This window comes from Lytechinus variegatus, chromosome 10 (genome assembly GCF_018143015.1).
Source record: "Lytechinus variegatus isolate NC3 chromosome 10, Lvar_3.0, whole genome shotgun sequence".
NCBI classification, from domain to species: Eukaryota; Metazoa; Echinodermata; class Echinoidea; order Temnopleuroida; family Toxopneustidae; genus Lytechinus; species Lytechinus variegatus.
In genome coordinates this window covers 7914639-7933282 of record NC_054749.1, presented here as the reverse complement: position 1 = coordinate 7933282, position 18644 = coordinate 7914639, and the positions used below count along the sequence as shown (strand labels likewise).

General features: G+C 35.9%; 1 protein-coding gene across 1 annotated transcript; it reads left to right on the top strand.

Annotated features, from left to right (window-relative positions):
* Nucleotides 1–6089: 6089 nt before the first annotated feature.
* Nucleotides 6090–18604, top strand: LOC121422401 (electron transfer flavoprotein subunit alpha, mitochondrial-like). The gene is made up of 8 exons (XM_041617413.1): nucleotides 6090–6209; nucleotides 8810–8959; nucleotides 9707–9971; nucleotides 10624–10734; nucleotides 11261–11365; nucleotides 12335–12486; nucleotides 13709–13855; nucleotides 14855–18604. Exons 1-8 carry the CDS (start codon nucleotides 6165–6167, stop codon nucleotides 14888–14890), a joined length of 1011 nt encoding a protein of 336 aa, XP_041473347.1. The 5' UTR covers nucleotides 6090–6164; the 3' UTR covers nucleotides 14891–18604.
* Nucleotides 18605–18644: the final 40 nt, after the last annotated feature.

Below are 18644 nucleotides of genomic sequence, written 5' to 3'. Positions count from 1 at the left end.
AATTTCATCAAAATCTGATGTAAAATAAGAAAGTTATGACACAGGCAATGCGAGCGCGAAGCGCGAGCGAAAAAAATTATATAAAGTCTATTTTCCAATTCTTCCCCTCACCTTTTTTTTGTTTCCTTTCGGGGTCGGGCCGGTCGTTACTAGGCTGTAAATTACACATCATGGGTAAAATACCTCTTTCTTACTTTTCTTTCTGTTTTTCGTAGTTTCTATCAAGGTAAAGAGTAAACTCTTTTCTGCAGGTTGTCAAAAAATAGGGGGGGCGGGGCCGGCTCGGCCCCCTCCTGGATCCGCGCCTGGTTGGGGTGAACTTGTCCTTTAATACTGTCGACATCGACGTCAACGCCATCTACAGATAATAAAATACCAAGGCATAAAAACTACATATTCCTAACAAGGCATACTCTTTATACTCTATCTTATATACTAAGAGATCAATCAAGAATTTTCAGCCTCATGCTATTTCCATAAAACAACGTCTGATTTATAGTTACATTATGACAGGCAAAAGTTAATACCAAGCAACATCCATTTTGGAAAAAGAACAATTAATATCTTTGACAATTAAGGATAATATCAAACTGACAAGAATATATTCTTTAAAATGTTTGCAATAATCCTCAGCTTCAAGTCAAATGATCTTTTAGATTATAATCTCCTTTACAGTTTAACTGGTGACAAGAAAGCTTGTAAGATCGGAGCAGCCCATGTCCAGTACAGACAAATGTGGTGCAACATAGCTATAGAAAAATATAACTGCCACGCCTTGTTTCTAGATGTATACGGCCTAAACATGCTGTCGTGTCGTCGCCCGACCCTGTCGCCCTAGCTGATGCTACCAAACCCTATATAGCAGGCTAGTGGCTGCCCTTAGAGAGAACTCGGAGGTCTTGCCTCTCCAATTCCTATGCTTCAACTGACAACTATCAATCTAACTAGGGTTCCTCCCATTTAAGAATTCCAATCTAAACCCAAGCTACTTAAATATTGCATCACCTGCTTATAACAAAAACATTGCAAGAAAACTATGCCACTAGTAGGTATCCCGGATAAGATCAGAATTTAGAACTTGCAAGAGAGCCTACTGAGTTATGCAAGGTATATGAAACACACAAATCAGAATAGCAGGGGCGGAAATCTCTCCCAAAAGGTGGGGGGACAAATTTGACAAGCAAAAAGAAAGGTCATCATCCATAAGTAAGGTCATCTCTCATCTCGTCATAAAATATGCATGTTTTATTTCAATTTTTAATGATGTAAAAGACCAAAAATAGAAGGAATAACGACATTTGATATTGTGCCCCCCCTACTTTTTTGAGTAGGGGGGCACATCCCCCCTGGGACATATCCCCCCTGAGATATGTAACGCTCCCCACCCCTCCTCGACAGTGGCAAAACGCAAAAGACAAAATAAAGATTTAGATTTCTAATTTGGTAGTTTATCTAAGGACTCCCAAAACCCTAACCGATGGAATAATGCTTCATTTCAATTTTAAAAGGTGAAAACACATTCACTTCACTAAGATTACTGGAGTAAATTTCACATTACTGACCATCTACCATTGAAACGGGTGCATGGACTTATCTTTTTATTTATTTTGTTCTGTCAAAAGTCGCTCGATTAAAAAAAAAAGGAATGGAAAAATAGGACAATCACGCATCCCTCTTAATTTTGCCTCATAAGGCTACGCATTTGACTTGATTTTTTTTTAAATCAAATCATGTAGATTTAGCATTTTGATCATGTCCACCAATAAATTTATGATAATTTGTTTGTAATCGATCATGGAAAAACAAGAAAATAAACAATTGAAAATAAACCTTATTTTCTGAAAAGTCCGAGCTTCCTCGATACAGATATCAAAGCTGATTTTAATCAAATCATGTACATTTGGCATAATATATTATCTTTGTAATTTGTTCTATCATGTTCAACAGTGGCGTAGCTAGGATTTTTTCCTTGGGGCACCAGGGGGTCCTTGCTTCTTCTGTGTGTGTATGTGTCAGAAGGGCGGATCCGAATTTCGCTGATATGGGGTGGGGCCTAAAATTATCTTTATGTTTCTCCGATCAGTCACTTCTTAGCTTTATTCTTATAAAACAATATAAATATGAAATAATCTCATGAGCCCAAAGTGCGAGCGCGAAGCGCGAGCGAATTTTTTTATCTTCCATGTATTTGTCCTGAAAATTTAAAATTCTGGGCAATGTTTGTGATCCTGAACAAGATGCATATAATTACTACGAACGCCAAGCGTGAGCAGAAGTTTTCAATAAATGTTCTAACATGATCGGAAAGGGACCTATAAAGGACTGTTTAAAGCTACCCACGAATACGGTATATATTTCAATAATGGTAGCGCGAAGCGCGAGCTAAAGCTTTTTGACATTCCGACTTAAAATATGGACATTCTAAGCACTTTTCGTGATCATAAATGGGATAGGTATGTAACTAAGCAATTGATGCGAGCGCGAAGCGTGAGCGGAAGAAAATTAAGATTTTAGACCTAAAAGCGGGACACTCTATTCATAGTTTGTAAATCATGAATATATGGTTAATTGGGTATCATTAATAATGCGAGCGTGTAGCGCGAGCAGACAATTATTGTATTCTGATCTGAAACTAGATAATTTAAGCAAGAACAAACAGGCTATCTCAATACACGTGCGTGCGCATGTTTTAGATTTAGACCTAAAACATGTAGAATCTGGGCATTCTGAATATATCTTTTTTTAATCATGAAGATCAATAATGCTAGCGAGCTGAAAACATTTGATATGAATGATGCGAGCGCGAAGCGCGAGCTGATATTTTTGCCTATTATTTTAACAAAGGACAGGGAGGACATTACATTTTTGTCATCATTGAAAATGATGACCATCTACCTGTTGGGCCTATTCCTAGGCTTGTCGATATTCCACTCTGAAATGACCCAATTTAGTTATTATGAATACATGAAAATGTTCATTTTGTTAATCTAATATGCGTAATGACAGCGTGGAAGTTGTTGTTAAGGATTGAAAACCAGAAATGTCAGCATTTTATACTTATGAATACGCATTACAATGGTAAATACATTTTAACAATAAATGCGTGCGCAAATCGCGAGCTGAATTTTTAAAATAAAATGTAATGAAATTCAATTTAATTCAATTTAATCTTTATTTCGCAAAATATGATAAAAATACAAAGGAACATCAAATAATGTGATTAGATAATAAAATAAATTGCGTGGCTTTCCATGAAGGTTATCAGAAACCTGTAAGGCTGGATCGCCAAAACATAGTAAAAAGACAACAATATGAATAAAAAACACACAGAATATCGTAGCATTATAGTAAATACAATTTACTATAATGCTATAGGGTTTTTGTTTGCCTCTATACAGTGCGTATCAAAAAAAGTTTACACTTTGAAAAAATGCTGTAAAATTATACATTTGTAATATCCTGAAGAATTTTCCACATTTTAACATTGGTACAGATCCATTTAAGCAAATGACGATATAACTGTCGAAAAATATTTCCGCTTGAGTGAGCACCACTTACTTTTGAAAAGTTAGTGAAAAATGATTTGCGCAGAACTTTGAAATTGTTATGCGAATAAAAGTAGACCTTAATGATGAACAACAGGTGAAATTTAGCTAGTAAAATTGATTTGAAGATATCTTTTACCTTTCTTGACACTTCGACGAGTGCTTTACGCCCCATTCCACTCCCCCAAACACCGAGGCCATCATGACGATATTTGCTTTACACTGAGCTGTGATTTACATGGAATGGCTAAAGCTTGATTTTCATTTTGTTAATCATTGCCAAGCTTAATAAAAGTGTGGAGAAACAAGTATAAAATGAAAAATGAAATGTAAACACACTTTCAATGGTAAAATCTGAGTGAAAAAAGGCTGGAGATGTCTGATATAATTTTTTGTTCAGATTCAGTTATGTCCTCAGATCCAGCTAGCAGAAAAAGGGAAAAGGTTGTGCTTACTAAGTGTTGAAATTTCAATTTTGGTGGCAAAATTGTTACAAAATGCTTGAATGTATCCGTTTGATTTCAATGGACTAAAAGTGCAAGGGAAATGTATGAGAAATGTTTTGCAAGGGAAGTTTGATTTCACCCTTTCCCCTTGACACATCGTGAAAACGAGCATTTCTGCGCAAACAGATTTCAGCAAGCTTTACACAAATGGTCAGTGCTCACTAAAGTAAAACATTCTGACAAAACTTTTATTTTCATTGGATAGATGAGACCCAAACCCAAGAATATACGTGAAAAAATTACCCACATGTTGTATATTTTTTAATTCCCAGGGGTTTTTCAAAGTGTAAACTTTTTTTTGATACGCACTGTATAGATTCGATATAGGGTATACTCATCAATCAAATTGCGAGCGTGCAGCGCTACCTTATCATTTTGACAGTCACATTTGAAAATTGATATTATGAGAACTTTCAGGCACCTATGGAAGACAATAGGAACTTGGCAAATCAAATAATGCAACCACGCAGCATGAGCTTAAAATGTTGATAATAATTATGTAGACCATATTAACGGACCTTTTACAGAGTGCATTTAATTTGTAAATGGGAAAAAAATAATGAAAGCTCGATGTCCGAGCAGAAATATGTTTTGTATATTGACATCAAAACTTGATATTTTAAGCTCCATATCAGCCTATTGAGCAAGATATGAATCTCATCGAACAGGCGATTCGAGCGCGAAGAAAAATTTATTTAATAACATGAAAGATTTTCTTTTTGCAAGTCTTCCCCAACATTATTTTATTCACTCATCTTCCTCCTCATATTTTTTTCTTCTTGTTTTTCCTTCTGTCTTTCCCCTTCTTTCTCTTTTTTCTTTCCTTCTTTCTCCTTTTTGTTTTGCTCCGCCATTTTTTTTCAGGGGGCACCTGGGGGGGCACACCAAATCTGGGGGGGGGGGCACGTGAGCCCCCAGCCCCCCCCCTCCCCCACGTAGCTAAGCCACTGATGTTCAAGCAGAAACCTTTGCGTAAACAGCATTGTCAATCCTGTCTAAATCACTGCACAGACTGAAGAATGAAGAAATAACTTGGTGCCGTGGCCGAGTGGTCTAAGGCGCCTGGTTATACATAGGAGGTCCGGGGTTCGATTCCCGGCCTACTGTTCCCGTGAGCAAGGCACTGCAGTGTGCAGTGCTCTTTTATCCTGCTTTCAAACAAATGAAAATATAAATACGTGTGCACTTGTTAAAAAAAAGAAAGAAAAGGGAAACTATATTCCTATTTATAGGAATACCTGGGATCAATGCTACAAAGAGTTACGATTGATCCAATCGATCTCAACTATTAACTGTATGGAAATCCATACTCATGCCTTTTTCTACAAGAAATTTGCACAATATCCTTAGTAAACAAAGAGAATCACATATGCACCGAATTTTCAAGACAACGATGTATGTATGAATATTCATCATATCTAAGCATGCATTTTAGATGTTGACGTTGTGGGCCATACCTAGTTGTGGTTGATCGGATCAATCAGAACTCTTTGTAAGACGGGGGCCTGATTTATATTAGTTTGTTTCATGTTTGAGTGGAGATGAAATAAAGAATTGAATTAAAGTCAAAATATTTCTGACTACTAACATTTCAAAAGGAAGCTCGCCATTTCTGCATCTGGAAAGCAAAAGAAAAGGTCATTTTCAGTAGATACACATTTACAGGCTTCTGGTCGGGTTTTTTTTTCAAGAGTCCTGCTGACTATCAATAATAGATTTGCTGACACAAAAAAAACACTACTAAAAAAATTAACAAAATATAAAAACAAATAATTAATAGTTTCGGTAATTCCGCAAGTGCTATTTAAAAAAAACCCGCCATGACATGTCTTTTATTTTAGGTCGTCTGGTCCCCCCCCCCCGCATAAAAATCGTGGCCTTGCCTGTAAAGAGTTGGACAAGTCTATCAATTTTTATCAAATCCTCAGATCATCCTCGATCCCAGCTTCCCCACCCCCCCCCCCCACGACGTTTTGTAATTTTCATACATTGGCCTTTTATCATCGAAAGAGGGCGGCAATAATCTTATACAACTTTTCACCTCTATCTACGCCTGCCAACGTTTTACCGGCACACTTCTTGTTCTGTTATTTGATTAAATCACCTTTAAAAAATGTTCGGACTTGTTAGTAGACCAGCAAGGAGGATTGGACAGACGGTATGAAATTTCATTTTTAAAGTTCTTTTTGTTTGTTTTCATTTCCACAAAGTAATGAGCGAAGGTTATTGATATCGTGTTTACGCACAGAGAATGTAGTTATGTACACGGCCACTGCCACACCGCACCAGTCGATCGGGGCAGCCACGCCACGGCCCGCAGTCGATGTTCCGTTGGAGGTCTCGTTCAAGAATCAATCAAGCTCCTAGTCCTACAGCTACAGAATTCAGTTTCTGCACAACTTTCATGAAGAGGGGGGGGGGGGTCCATTTCTACGCACCTACAAATTTCATTTTGGATTAAGCATGACTTTTCTTTTTATTCCAGATAGAACCTATTTCCATTAGGTAATGACACTGTCAAACACCGGTTGTGTGTCATGAAGTCGTCCACACCCACCAAAAAAAAAGAAAGTTGGTGCTACAACTATTCATCCTATTTAACGTTAGGTATAAAACAATTTAAAAGAAATTATGATTGCAATCTAAGATTCTTCACATATTGTTGGTCTAACCTTGTTCATTGAATGAGTGGGTCTAAATGTCTTCAAAGTTCCACAAACAATTGTAATTTTTAAGTTTAAAGATCTGCAACAATCCATAGGCCTATTTCATTTCATTTTTATCCGAAAAAATATTTGAAAGACTTTCTAGACTCACTGCTAGACTCTATTTTGTTTTTTTGCACAATCAAATCAATGAATTTGAATTTATTTCCACAATTGAAGTACATTGAAATTAAGAATTACTGTGAAGAAAATGTGTCAATCTGGAAGAATTGTTTTGAAAAGTGAAAAATTGTGACCATTCTTCTAGGCCTTTTTCTTTTTCAATGTTTTTTTACCTTGTTTTCCATTTTTACATGTCAAGGACATTGCTAAACTTATTTTTCAAGAATGTTCTACATGAAGCTTTCATTTGAAACCTAATTTTTGTAGTTGGAAATATTGCGTAATTTCGGAACCGCGTAACGGCATCACAAATTTGGTCTCAAAAGATGCGCAAGACTTGAAAGTAAAAAATCAGTGAGCTGCACAGTCAAAAAAAATTTGCATGGCGGCGTAGTGGTGAAATTTTGTCGAGGGGGTGTCAAATTGACCCCCCCCCCCCCCCCGTTTAATAAGGGTTAAACCCCCATTCCATAGAGGTCAAGACCTTTGAAAGACCATGAAATCTGGTTGATCTTTCAGAGGTCTCTCAATGAACCTACATTGCTACAATGGTCAATGAGGTCTTACACAAGTCCTGACCAATCTCTCAGTGGTCTTGGTGGTCTTCATGGGCTCCAAAACTTTTTGAAACGGTTCAAAACAGTCTTACAAAGGTCTTACAGAAAAATGGTCTTTCAGTGGTCTTTCAGCAGTCTTTTAGCGGTCTTTCAATGAACTTTCAAGGGTCTTTCAATGATCTTTCAGCAGTCTCTCAATATTTTTGCGGAGATCACTGTAAGACTCATGAGAGATCATTGATAGATCATTGAAAGACCAGGCAAAGTCATTGGAAAAAATTCTGAAAGATCACTTGTTGCATGAAAGATCTCTGAAAGACCATTGAAAGATCTCGAGAGGACTACTCTAGGACCAGTAATACAAGAAGTTTCCTTCAGACTTTCAGAGTTCTTTGAGGGGTCTTTCTGAGCAATTCCACAGAGATGACAAATTTCATTAATCTTGAAGACCGCTGTAAGACCTCACCAATTTTAAGTCATTCAGTGGTCTTTCATTGGTCTCCGTTCTAGTTTCCATTTAACTTGTTAGTCTAAATTTGTATAATTTTAGGGAAATGTGGAAAATGCACTGTACAGGACTATTTCTTTGATAAAAAGATGTGAAATTTCAGCTATTTGGGGAAATTTTGTGTGTGCTCTTTATACATTCATATGGTTGTCAAAATAGGAAAATGTTTGTGTTTTAACAGTCATTTAAACATTTTGACTCGCCCCTATTGGTGATTCAGATCATCTTTATGTTTCAACCATTTCTGAAATTTATTCCACAGAAACATTTGTCGTATGAACCCACTTTTCATGTTTGTCTTTGAGACATGTACATGTATACCTTTTATAAAACGCAACTGTGATTCTGCAGAAACATGTTTCAAAACGTGTTTCAAATCATGATTCTACCTCTAGAGTAAAGAAAAGTGGCAAGTATGTTCCCTACATGTAGATATCAACAATATTAATTTCAAAGTGTAACATATTAATATGGTACGGTGTGTATATAATAAACTTTTCTATGACAAGTAGTGGTAATATTTATTCTGCAACACATGGTCTACATGTATGATGCATGTTATGCTGCCATCACATTACTAACTGAAGCAACTGATATTTTTTTCAAGTTGACTTGTTTTGATTGGAGATATTTCCTGTATGATTGTTCTGGATGATGATAAACTAAAGAATTGGAATCATGTACATGACTGGAGTCACATACATAGCCCCCAATTTCTGAAATATAGTGCTTTAAAGCAAGTAACAATGGCACATTTTCCTCATTTATCAAGAAAGATTCCCTTCAACATAGGACCGTATTATGTATCATGCATCCCCAACCTGATATCCCATGATGCAATTTTTGTCTTTTTCTTTGTTTTCAGTTGTCCTATCTACAGAGACACAATAGTACCTTGATAGTGGCAGAGCACAACAATGAGAGTCTTGTACCCATAACCCTCAATGCCATTTCGGCTGCTAAGAAGGTCGGAGGAGAGATTTCCTGTCTGGTTGCTGGTACCCAGTGTGCCAAGGTAAGGGTAGTCTGTAAGTACAGACTCATATTTGAAACTTAAACCAATTATACCAGGTTTAGACTGAAGACTGTATGTCAAACTCCCCCACCTTTTCCTTAATCACCTTTCCTCCTTACTATCTTACGTAATAAGGTCAATGAACTCACACAAATAGAGAATTTTTCTCAAATTTTATAACTTTATATTTTTTTCATATTACATAAGGAAATGATTTTCTTGGTATCACATCATACTTTGCACTCCACAATTTTTTGTGACTGCTACACAAAATTTCCTTTGTACAGCAGTTTTGTACGTAGGACTGTACATAATATAGCTGAAAGTTTCTGAAATCTCCAACCATTTATGCTAATAATCAAATTTGAGAAGTAAAATTATTTCCTGTACATGAGGTTTATCTTGTGTTGGTTATTGCAGTGTATGTGAGGAAATTTTCAGATAATTTGATCACGGTCAGCTGAATTGATCAAGATCAAATGTCAGTTTAGGTTAAAAAAAAACATGGATAATCATATTTTGTCATAGTTTTGTAAGTAAATGGTCATATCCACTAAGTTTCCTTAAAGCTTGTCTGTTATGTATATATGTTGCTTATGTATATGTTTCTCATGAATGTAGGTTCAAAATGGATTCTGTGTAGAAGGATTTCACAAAGACCCAGATTACAAATAAGAATAACAAAACACAAGATCATCAAATGGGTGTAAAAAATAAACAAATTAATGGTTTTTATTCTTATTACAGGTGGCAGAAGAACTTTCCAAAGTTTCCGGTGTAACCCGTATCTTGGTTGCAGATAGTGAGGAGTACAAAGGTTTCCTCCCGGAAGCACTTACCCCGCTTCTTTTGGCCACTCAAAAACAATTCAACTTCAGCCACATTGCAGCAGGTGCATCCAGCTTTGGGAAGGGACTGCTACCCCGGCTGGCGGCTAAGCTCGACGTCGCCCCCATCTCTGATATCATCGATGTCAAGGGTCCAGACACATTTGTAAGGACAATTTATGCAGGTAGGTTAGGGGCGAACTCATGTTGTGTTAAATGAGTAAACTACTCAGATTTAAAAATTATAATGTGTTGTTTTCACAAGTTAGTGATCTTATCTCGTATGTACATTGTACACACTGATGTTTGTAATTTTCAGGTGTTGAACTTTTGGAGCCAAGAAAAATGGGAATATTTCCCTTTTTTGGGGTCACTATTAAAATCAAAGTATAAGGAAAATGGAGGTGCATTTTATGAATGCTTCATTCTATCATTATCTTTCTCTGTTCGGCTGCATATTTTTTGTTTCATCCCTTCCTCACCGTCTCTTCCATCTTTTTTTCATTCTTTCCAAGTATTTGACCTTGTGACAATAGTTATAATGGCAAAACTGGACTGAAAGAGTGGTCCTTTAGAGGAGCATTTCATGAACATTTTGTCCGACAAGTTGTCAGATCTGACAACTTTCCTTGCATTTGATAGGCTAAGAAGCACTGTTCCTATAGTAGTAGTCGGATAAAGCAATACTTGTCACATAAAATGTTTGACAAGTCTTTTTTACCTTTTATGAATCCCTTCCCAGAATGTCATCAGAAAAAGACTGAAATATCTTATACAGTATTATCCCACTCTGGAATTATATTGATAATGTTTTGTGATTGGTCTGTTATTGCTCAGGCAATGCTATCGCTACAGTGAAGTCTCTAGATGCCCTCAAGATCTTCAGTGTGAGGGGAACGGCATTCGAACCGGCAGAAGCCACAGGAGGGGCAGGGGCATCAGAGCAAGGTAAGACAGTGAGAAAGAGATATACTTGTAGGTAGTGGATGAGAGGCAGGGAGGATAAGATATTAAAGAAACAGGACAGGTAGCGGAAGAAGAAAGAAGGGGAGAAGTAGCAGGAGAGGAAGCAAGTGTAGAAGATATAGGAGTAATGGAAGGAGGGGAGAATATGAGTCAAGTAGGTGAAACAAAGGTAGAAGCTGGATATTAAGAAAGAAAGGAAAGACAAGAGAAGGAGAAGAGGATGAAATTAAAAAAACAGAAGAACAAGAAAGGGAGAATGGAGAATTAAAAATGAAAGGAATTTTTTTTTTATATGTGTGGAATTTCCTTGACAATCCACTTCCTCTAAATTACATTTGTTAATTTCCTGGTAAATTATGTCAATTTGACACAGACTCAAACTCAATGTTTGCATTATGGTTATTAGTATGATTCAGTGTTCAGACTGTTACTTTGGTGATTATTCACTGTCTTTATCTGAGAGGCCCTGGTCTTATTGTCAATGTGGTATGGTCATTTTCTTATCTAGCCCCTGCCTGTGATGCCAAGAATGACCAATCATCATGGGTCAGCCAGTCATTATCCAAGAGTGATCGGCCAGAACTGACCAGTGCAGAAACAGTCATCTCTGGAGGTAAGGGTTGATATTACAGAGACATTGAATTGAGTAGTAAATGAAGAAAGTAGGCATATTTTGGGACTTGCTTGGCTTAGTTTCAATATGTGAAAACATATATGCTACATGCCATGATTAATTGTCCAATCTTTCAATGTTTGCACAGTTTTGAAATAAACCAAGCAGTATTATCAGGGGCAAGCAATGCAAGCAGATGAGGCCTAGAGCAAGTTAAAAATCAATGTTTGTCAGGGAGAATATTGTCAGGGCAATAGGTAAAATAGGTTACTTTGAAACATATAGCATGATACAGGCTACTAGTTTGGGTACAACAGTCATGAAACCTGGTAAAAGTAAAAGGGTGGTATTCTGGTAACTAAAGCGTAGTCTACACTAGAATTTTAAAGCAAATTTCTATGGAATGCTGGGCTTCATGATATTGCTTCCATATTTCATGGCAATTATAATGTATCGATTAGTTCTTAAAATTAGTAATATTTTGTATTTACCCTAGCACTCTTCCCATTTCATGACTCAATTTTTTTTTACAACTTTTTGCTGCAGGATAAGAAAAATTTTCAATTTTGGAATGAATTAATAACTGGCACACCATAAAATTCTGGTCTCAATCAATCTAGGTTTAACTAAACCATGGCTATCAGAATACAGGGGTGTGAGAGTTCAGATTTTTATCTCATTTCAGATTTTTTTGTTTTGTTTTTCAGCTGAATTTCAGCTTATATTTGGCTTTCCTCTATACAAAAATTATGGGAGCTCTTTCTATTTCTGACTTTTTCAATACTCATCAGCTTTTTTCTGATCTTTTTATTTGTGACCACTCACACCCCTGCAGAATACCAGCCAATGAAGTTGTGTTTGATTCTGAGCTTGATGGTCTGCAAGCGTGGCTGTAAGTCACCCTCCTGCCTGGTCTTTGATTTTGTAAGACAAGTAAATTGCATGTGATTTGTTCTCTATTGTTCCTAGGGCGGGGCATGAAGAGCGGTGACAACTTTGAACTCCTGTACACCCTTGCCGACAAGATGAACGCAGCCGTGGGTGCATCCCGCGCAGCCGTCGATGCCGGGTTCGTTCCCAACGACATGCAGGTCGGACAGACTGGCAAGATCGTCGCTCCAGTAAGTATCGTCCCAATGCATGAGATACTTGATTTAGATCTCAAATGGAATCATTAAGGCGTCCATGGCCATGGCCTTTGATGGACTTTATAGATCAATTTGAAGATAAAAGAAAGTAGTTGCAGCAAACAATTATTTCAAAAGAAATTCTTTGATATCAATGTTAATTGCCCCCCTATTATCATACATCAAGGACTGATACATAAACATAAATTTGTCTTTGTGAAATCATGAAATCTGTGCTGAAAACTGACAAAACTTAAAGTAATTGGTTAACATTGGTTTGACTTTCAAAAAATCTGAGCTAGAAGATCACACTTTTCACCTGTGTCTGTGATATATTACAAAAATGAAGCCCAGAAAAAAAATGTGTTCGAAAATAATTATTTAGTGCTTCAAAAATTGAAATATAAAGTGACCGGAAACACCATCTTAATTTCATCCCATGCACTTATGTGTACTATTTATGCGTGTATAAGACACCTATTTACAAAATCGGGGTTTGCCTTGTAGTTTTAGCTTTTCATCCTCAATAATGGTTGTTTTCAGGGTTTATTAGTTCTAATACATGTACTTGTACACATGTTTCATCTTTTTTTTAAATTTGCTGCCCACAAAGTTAAACAATACCTTTAAGATCAGTAACACGGAAAAGCATTTGTGGGATAGTGTATTAATATGGCTTGGAAAAGTACCTGACAGTTGATGGAATCATTTTGAGATCGTTACAACAACTGGCATTTCTCTTTAAAGCCCTGCATTGTTGCATATTGTTCATCAAAATTGAAATAGGTTCAGTGAGCTTCACCATGTGGCACCTTGGAAAGAAGTTAATAATGGATTCTCATTTCAATTTGCGTGTTCCTTCCTTTGCTTTCATTCTCGTGTTTATATTCAACAATATTTAACAATTCACACCCTGAAGAAAGGAAAAAAAATCCAGGGGTCTAGGGGCGATTTTTCCCCTTGAAAATGTTCAAAAGATCCCTGGAAACTAAAAAAAGGAGCCCTGGAAAATTCCAATTCATTGCACTATTAAAGTTAATTCAATGTTGCAGATTTAAGCAATATGTTGTGGATAAAGTAGCCCCTGTAAATACGGAAGAAAATACACCTGCTGGAAAATATTTCATTGATGTCTTGGGAAGATGTTTTCAGAACTTTTCGTTAAAATGAAATTGTTCAAGCAAATGATGATATCTTTCTTTCATTCTTCTTGCAGCAACTATACATAGCCGTTGGTATCTCTGGTGCAATTCAACATTTGGCTGGTATGAAGGATAGCAAGACTATCGTCGCTATCAACAAAGATCCTGAAGCACCCATCTTCCAAGTTGCTGACCTCGGACTCGTAGCTGATCTTTTCAAGGTAAGACACTAATACCACTTTCAATAATTTGCTGACCAGTTGGGTGTTTTATAAAGCTGTTGGTAAATTACTAGCGACTTTACAATAGACCTGTGGCCCTTTCTTCCACCATTCATGAGTTACTTTACGAACAGCTTTATGAAACATCCACCTGGGTCCGTCTTACAAAGAGTTACGATTGATCAGATCAATCTTAACTATGGAAAGCCAGCAAGGTCAACATCTAAAATGCATCAATGTTCAAAATATTTTCTAGATATGTATATTCATACATTCAGTTTTCTTAAATATTCAGTATGCTTCCCTTTGTTTACAAAGAGCTACGATTGATCTGATCAATTCAACTATGGAAAGACAGCAACGTCAAAATCTAGAATAAATCTTTGTTCAAAATATTTTCTGGAAATGTATATTCATACATTCACTATTTTTTCAATTTAGAGTGCTTCTCTTTGTTTTCAAATGATATTGTGCAAATTTCTGAAAATTATGACATTGACAGATTTCCATATATTTTGCATTGATTGGATTAATCGTAAATTTGAAAGGCAGGGCCCTTTACATAAAAATCTAAAGTTACTGAATATCACCGGCCAAAAATACTAGTTTTATCACTGCATATAGGAGAGCTTAGTCGTGAACCAAGTGTGGACTTGAGAAATATTCAAAGGAGTGGGACCATTTCAAAGTGTGAGCTGGAAGCTTCTAGCCCATAGCCCAGTTAAAAATTGACTATTTGGATGCTATATTCAAGGCTCAGTGTAGCAGGGGTAATTATTCATTGACTCAAAAGGAAATTATTTAGTAGTTTTGTATCATAGGTATTTTGGCAAGTCAAGCACTTTATTTTTAGCACTTACTGCTCCAGCCTCTTCATAGGGAAGTTGCTTGTGTTTCACATAGTAATCATTAGTGCACATCTGTATTTTGTGTGCTAACAATTTGTTCTATTTTATTTCTCATTAATTTCACATATATTAATTTTTCATCTTTTTGCAGGCTGTTCCAGAAATGACAGAGATGTTGGATAAGTAGAGGTGACATCGACCCAGCTCGAATCAGTGTCGTCTATGAGAACTCCCCGGAATACTTGTTCAACATTCATGGCCGGGGCGTGTATCCACAAACTGCCCATGTCAAGACTGTATAGTTAAAGGAATACCTTATGCCGTGGATCATCTTGTGCACTGGGCAATCACTGTGATCTGATATCCTCAATTTATTTCACGTATTGGCAGAATGAACACTAATGAAAATAAATTTCAGTGAACATGAACCAATTCATCAGACTATGAGCTACAATGTAGGATGTAATTTGCCAGCAGACACTGTATATCACTGTAATTATTAAATCCATATGATAATTCTTTAATACCTGGTGTACAGATTAAATGAAGATATTGATAACACAACTACATGTATATGTATTGAATTTATTTGAAAAAAGATAATGAAATGTTCTTTTTAAATATGATATATTTGATTAATTTGTCTACACTACCATTCACAATGCTTTTAACTCACTATTACAATATAAAAGCACTGATCAATTGATTTGGTTCACTGAACCTTTTTTTCTCTGCTTTATAGTGTTATAGTGAGTTAAAGACTTGTGACTTGTAGTGCAATAGAGCTCACTTATTAAATCAAACACATTAGCAGGTTAATAATTGTTAAGTTTCTGTTGCTTAATATGGCAATTGAGTATGATAGGAATAACCCCACCAGGATATCTGAAAGAATGCCATAATGAATGACCTTGTGATGATAAGCTTCTATACAGATTCAGCTGAAAGATAATGGGTAATTCCATAATGTAGTCAACCATTTGGACTTCTATTCCCCCATTTTCCCATGTATACTTCACTCCACAATCTCATAATTCAAAAGCATTATGAATGCACTCTTTATGATATGAACAAGAAAATGGAGACATTTCAGGAAGGTCATGCTTATACATGAAGTAGTTGATCATGGTTGGACATACATACTTTGTAGAATTGCCCTGGAAACGACTGATGACATTAAAAATCGTGTCTGAAGGATTGAGAAGATTAGAATATACGAAGAAACGTGGTAGATTTTATACCTGTAATTAGATGAATACATATAAATGTACAAAAGAATTCCTATCTCTGTTATATTCTGAACATATCTCAATACTTCTGTCACCGTTACTGTCTTCTCATGGGTTTACGCATTCTTTAATTTAAATATATTTTCTGTAAATCTATTATTTGTGGAAGAGAAACTTTTTACATGTTCAATGATAAAGTATTGGATGTTATCCATGTATAAATTTATTATCTGTGGTTGTGTTTTGCACAAAATGAATATTCCTGTGATGTTGGATGAAGGATGATGTGTAGTAATATGTTGATAAAGATATGAATTAAAAAAATATGAAATTTTACCTCAAATTCTTTATCCTTTGCATCTCATTTGGTTACCGATTTCATTTTCATGTTTGACTGGTATATACATGTCATTTGAAATAGCCTAACATTATCCAAAATTTGAATACAAGGAAGTTGGTTTTGACATGGCTATTTCAGACATGGTTTTTATTGGAGAGGGAGGTCAATTTACCCCCCCCCCCCTTTGGGTCTAAAATAATTGGGCAGACTACAAGAAAGTAATGAGCATTCTATTGAGATTCTCCCATTGGCAATTCTACCACAAATCTTTACGTCATGCATGGACAACCTTCCCCTTCATACACTGAAAATATACGCCAACATATGAATATTGATATAAACATGTACAACTGACCAAGACAAACTATCAAACTACTCAAGAATTTCATCATAGTTTTTAAAAAGTACATGAACATTTTATTTCTGCTATGACATTAACTATCCACATTCATGAGTTTGATCAAGGCCCGTCTTACAAAGAGTGACGATTGATCCAATCCATCGTAACTCTATGGGAATCCATCAGTGTCATAATTTTTTCTACAGGAAATTTGCACAATGTCCTTCGTAAACAAAGAAGCACAGTGAATTTTCAAGAAAACAATGAATGCATGAATATGTCAAAGCTAGAAAATACTTTGAACATGCATAGTAGATGTTGTTGCTGGCCGTCCATAGTTGCGATTGATTGGATCGATCTCAACTCTTTGTAAGATGGGACCCCTGATGTGAAGGGATAGACAGTAAAATAATCTCAGTTAATACATGTGTGATAGTTGAAACTCGGTTCAAGAAAAGTAAGTAAATTGAACATGATATACAAAGGGAAATACATCTGTGACTTGGCTTGATACATCTATTTATTTCCTCCCATGAGGGGATTAACTTTCATTTTCTATCCCTGTAATTCCAAAGTTATCAATAATTAAGAATGAAAAATAAAATGCATGGCAGGGGAGACACCTATATACATGTACACCAATTGCTTAAGGAGTTCTGTGATAATCATTCCACATAATAATTCAATAATTACATCATTCAGCCTGAATTATATAACCTTACACTTATTACCAAATTGTATGATCAAAGCCTGATAACCAAAATGGCAATAATACTAAGGTGTAGTGTAAGAGTACATATAAAATTCAATCGTCTAGATTTTACTGTCAAAATTCAAAGCAACGGTCAGTTTCATTCAGTTTGAGCTTCGTAATAAAGGCGATAATGGCAAATTTTGCAATGACTGTACCTTTCCTGATATAGCAGCATACAGAAGCAACACATTTCTATGAAAGTATCCCTTCATATGCCTTTTTAACCCTTGCTTTTCAAACAGAGAATCATGGGTTCAAAACCCAGCCACATCGTCCCAGCAAGATATTGATAATTGTCCTGCTCTCGACCCAGGTGAGGTAAATGGGTACCTAGCAGGATTGATTCCTTGAATACACATCTATTCCCCTATAGCAGATGGAGCTTAAGCCGGGAAGATATATCCTGCGGCATTGAATAACTAGACAATCGGCACCTCATAAATGCTATATATTTTTATGAATCATAAAATTGATCTTCATACATATTCATGATTGAACTTTCTTCTAGACTAACGCTAAGGCACATAAAACCCAGACAAAAATTTGTTTGACATGCTATACTGCCCTCACTCGAGCCCAAGTATGTAGGTTTTATTTTCAATGAATGTTGCTTCACATTAATTAATCAAACTAATAGACACTTCTTCCTATTAAAATGTTGTATTTTTATTGATAAGTTTCTTTGTATTCTTTTGAATTACCAAACATTATGAAACCAAAATCATCACCCTAATTTTTTTTCTTGTTTTAAAATACATTTATTAACTTTAAAATGTAATACATTTTCCAAATCTCAAGTATGAACTTATATTAACCAAGTTCAGAGATTGAATCATACATTGATTCTTGATTTCAAGAACTCCAAAGGAAATTGATATTAGACTATTCATAAGCATCGGTGTGTATAGGTGCATACCATTTGGCATGTGCTTTACCTGGACTTCTGCTTGAAAATAAGACGCATTCACGCTAATGTGAAACACCAACTATAACGAACATAGAGGAGTGTGAACACAGAGGCCAAATATATTGCAAAAAAAGTGAATGTAAATATAATTAACATAAAGGGAAGAAAGTCACAGACTGCATTGAACTACGGGATAGCATCAGAATTTACATGAACAGTGCTAACTGCACAAACCAAAGTCACCGTAATAATAATAAAACATTGTAAGATGTAAAGCAAAATACATCAGGATACTCATTGCAAAACAAAAGAACCAACATTATTTGATTCAGATGACACTGAAAAAATGGAAATAGATAGTAATATTAATG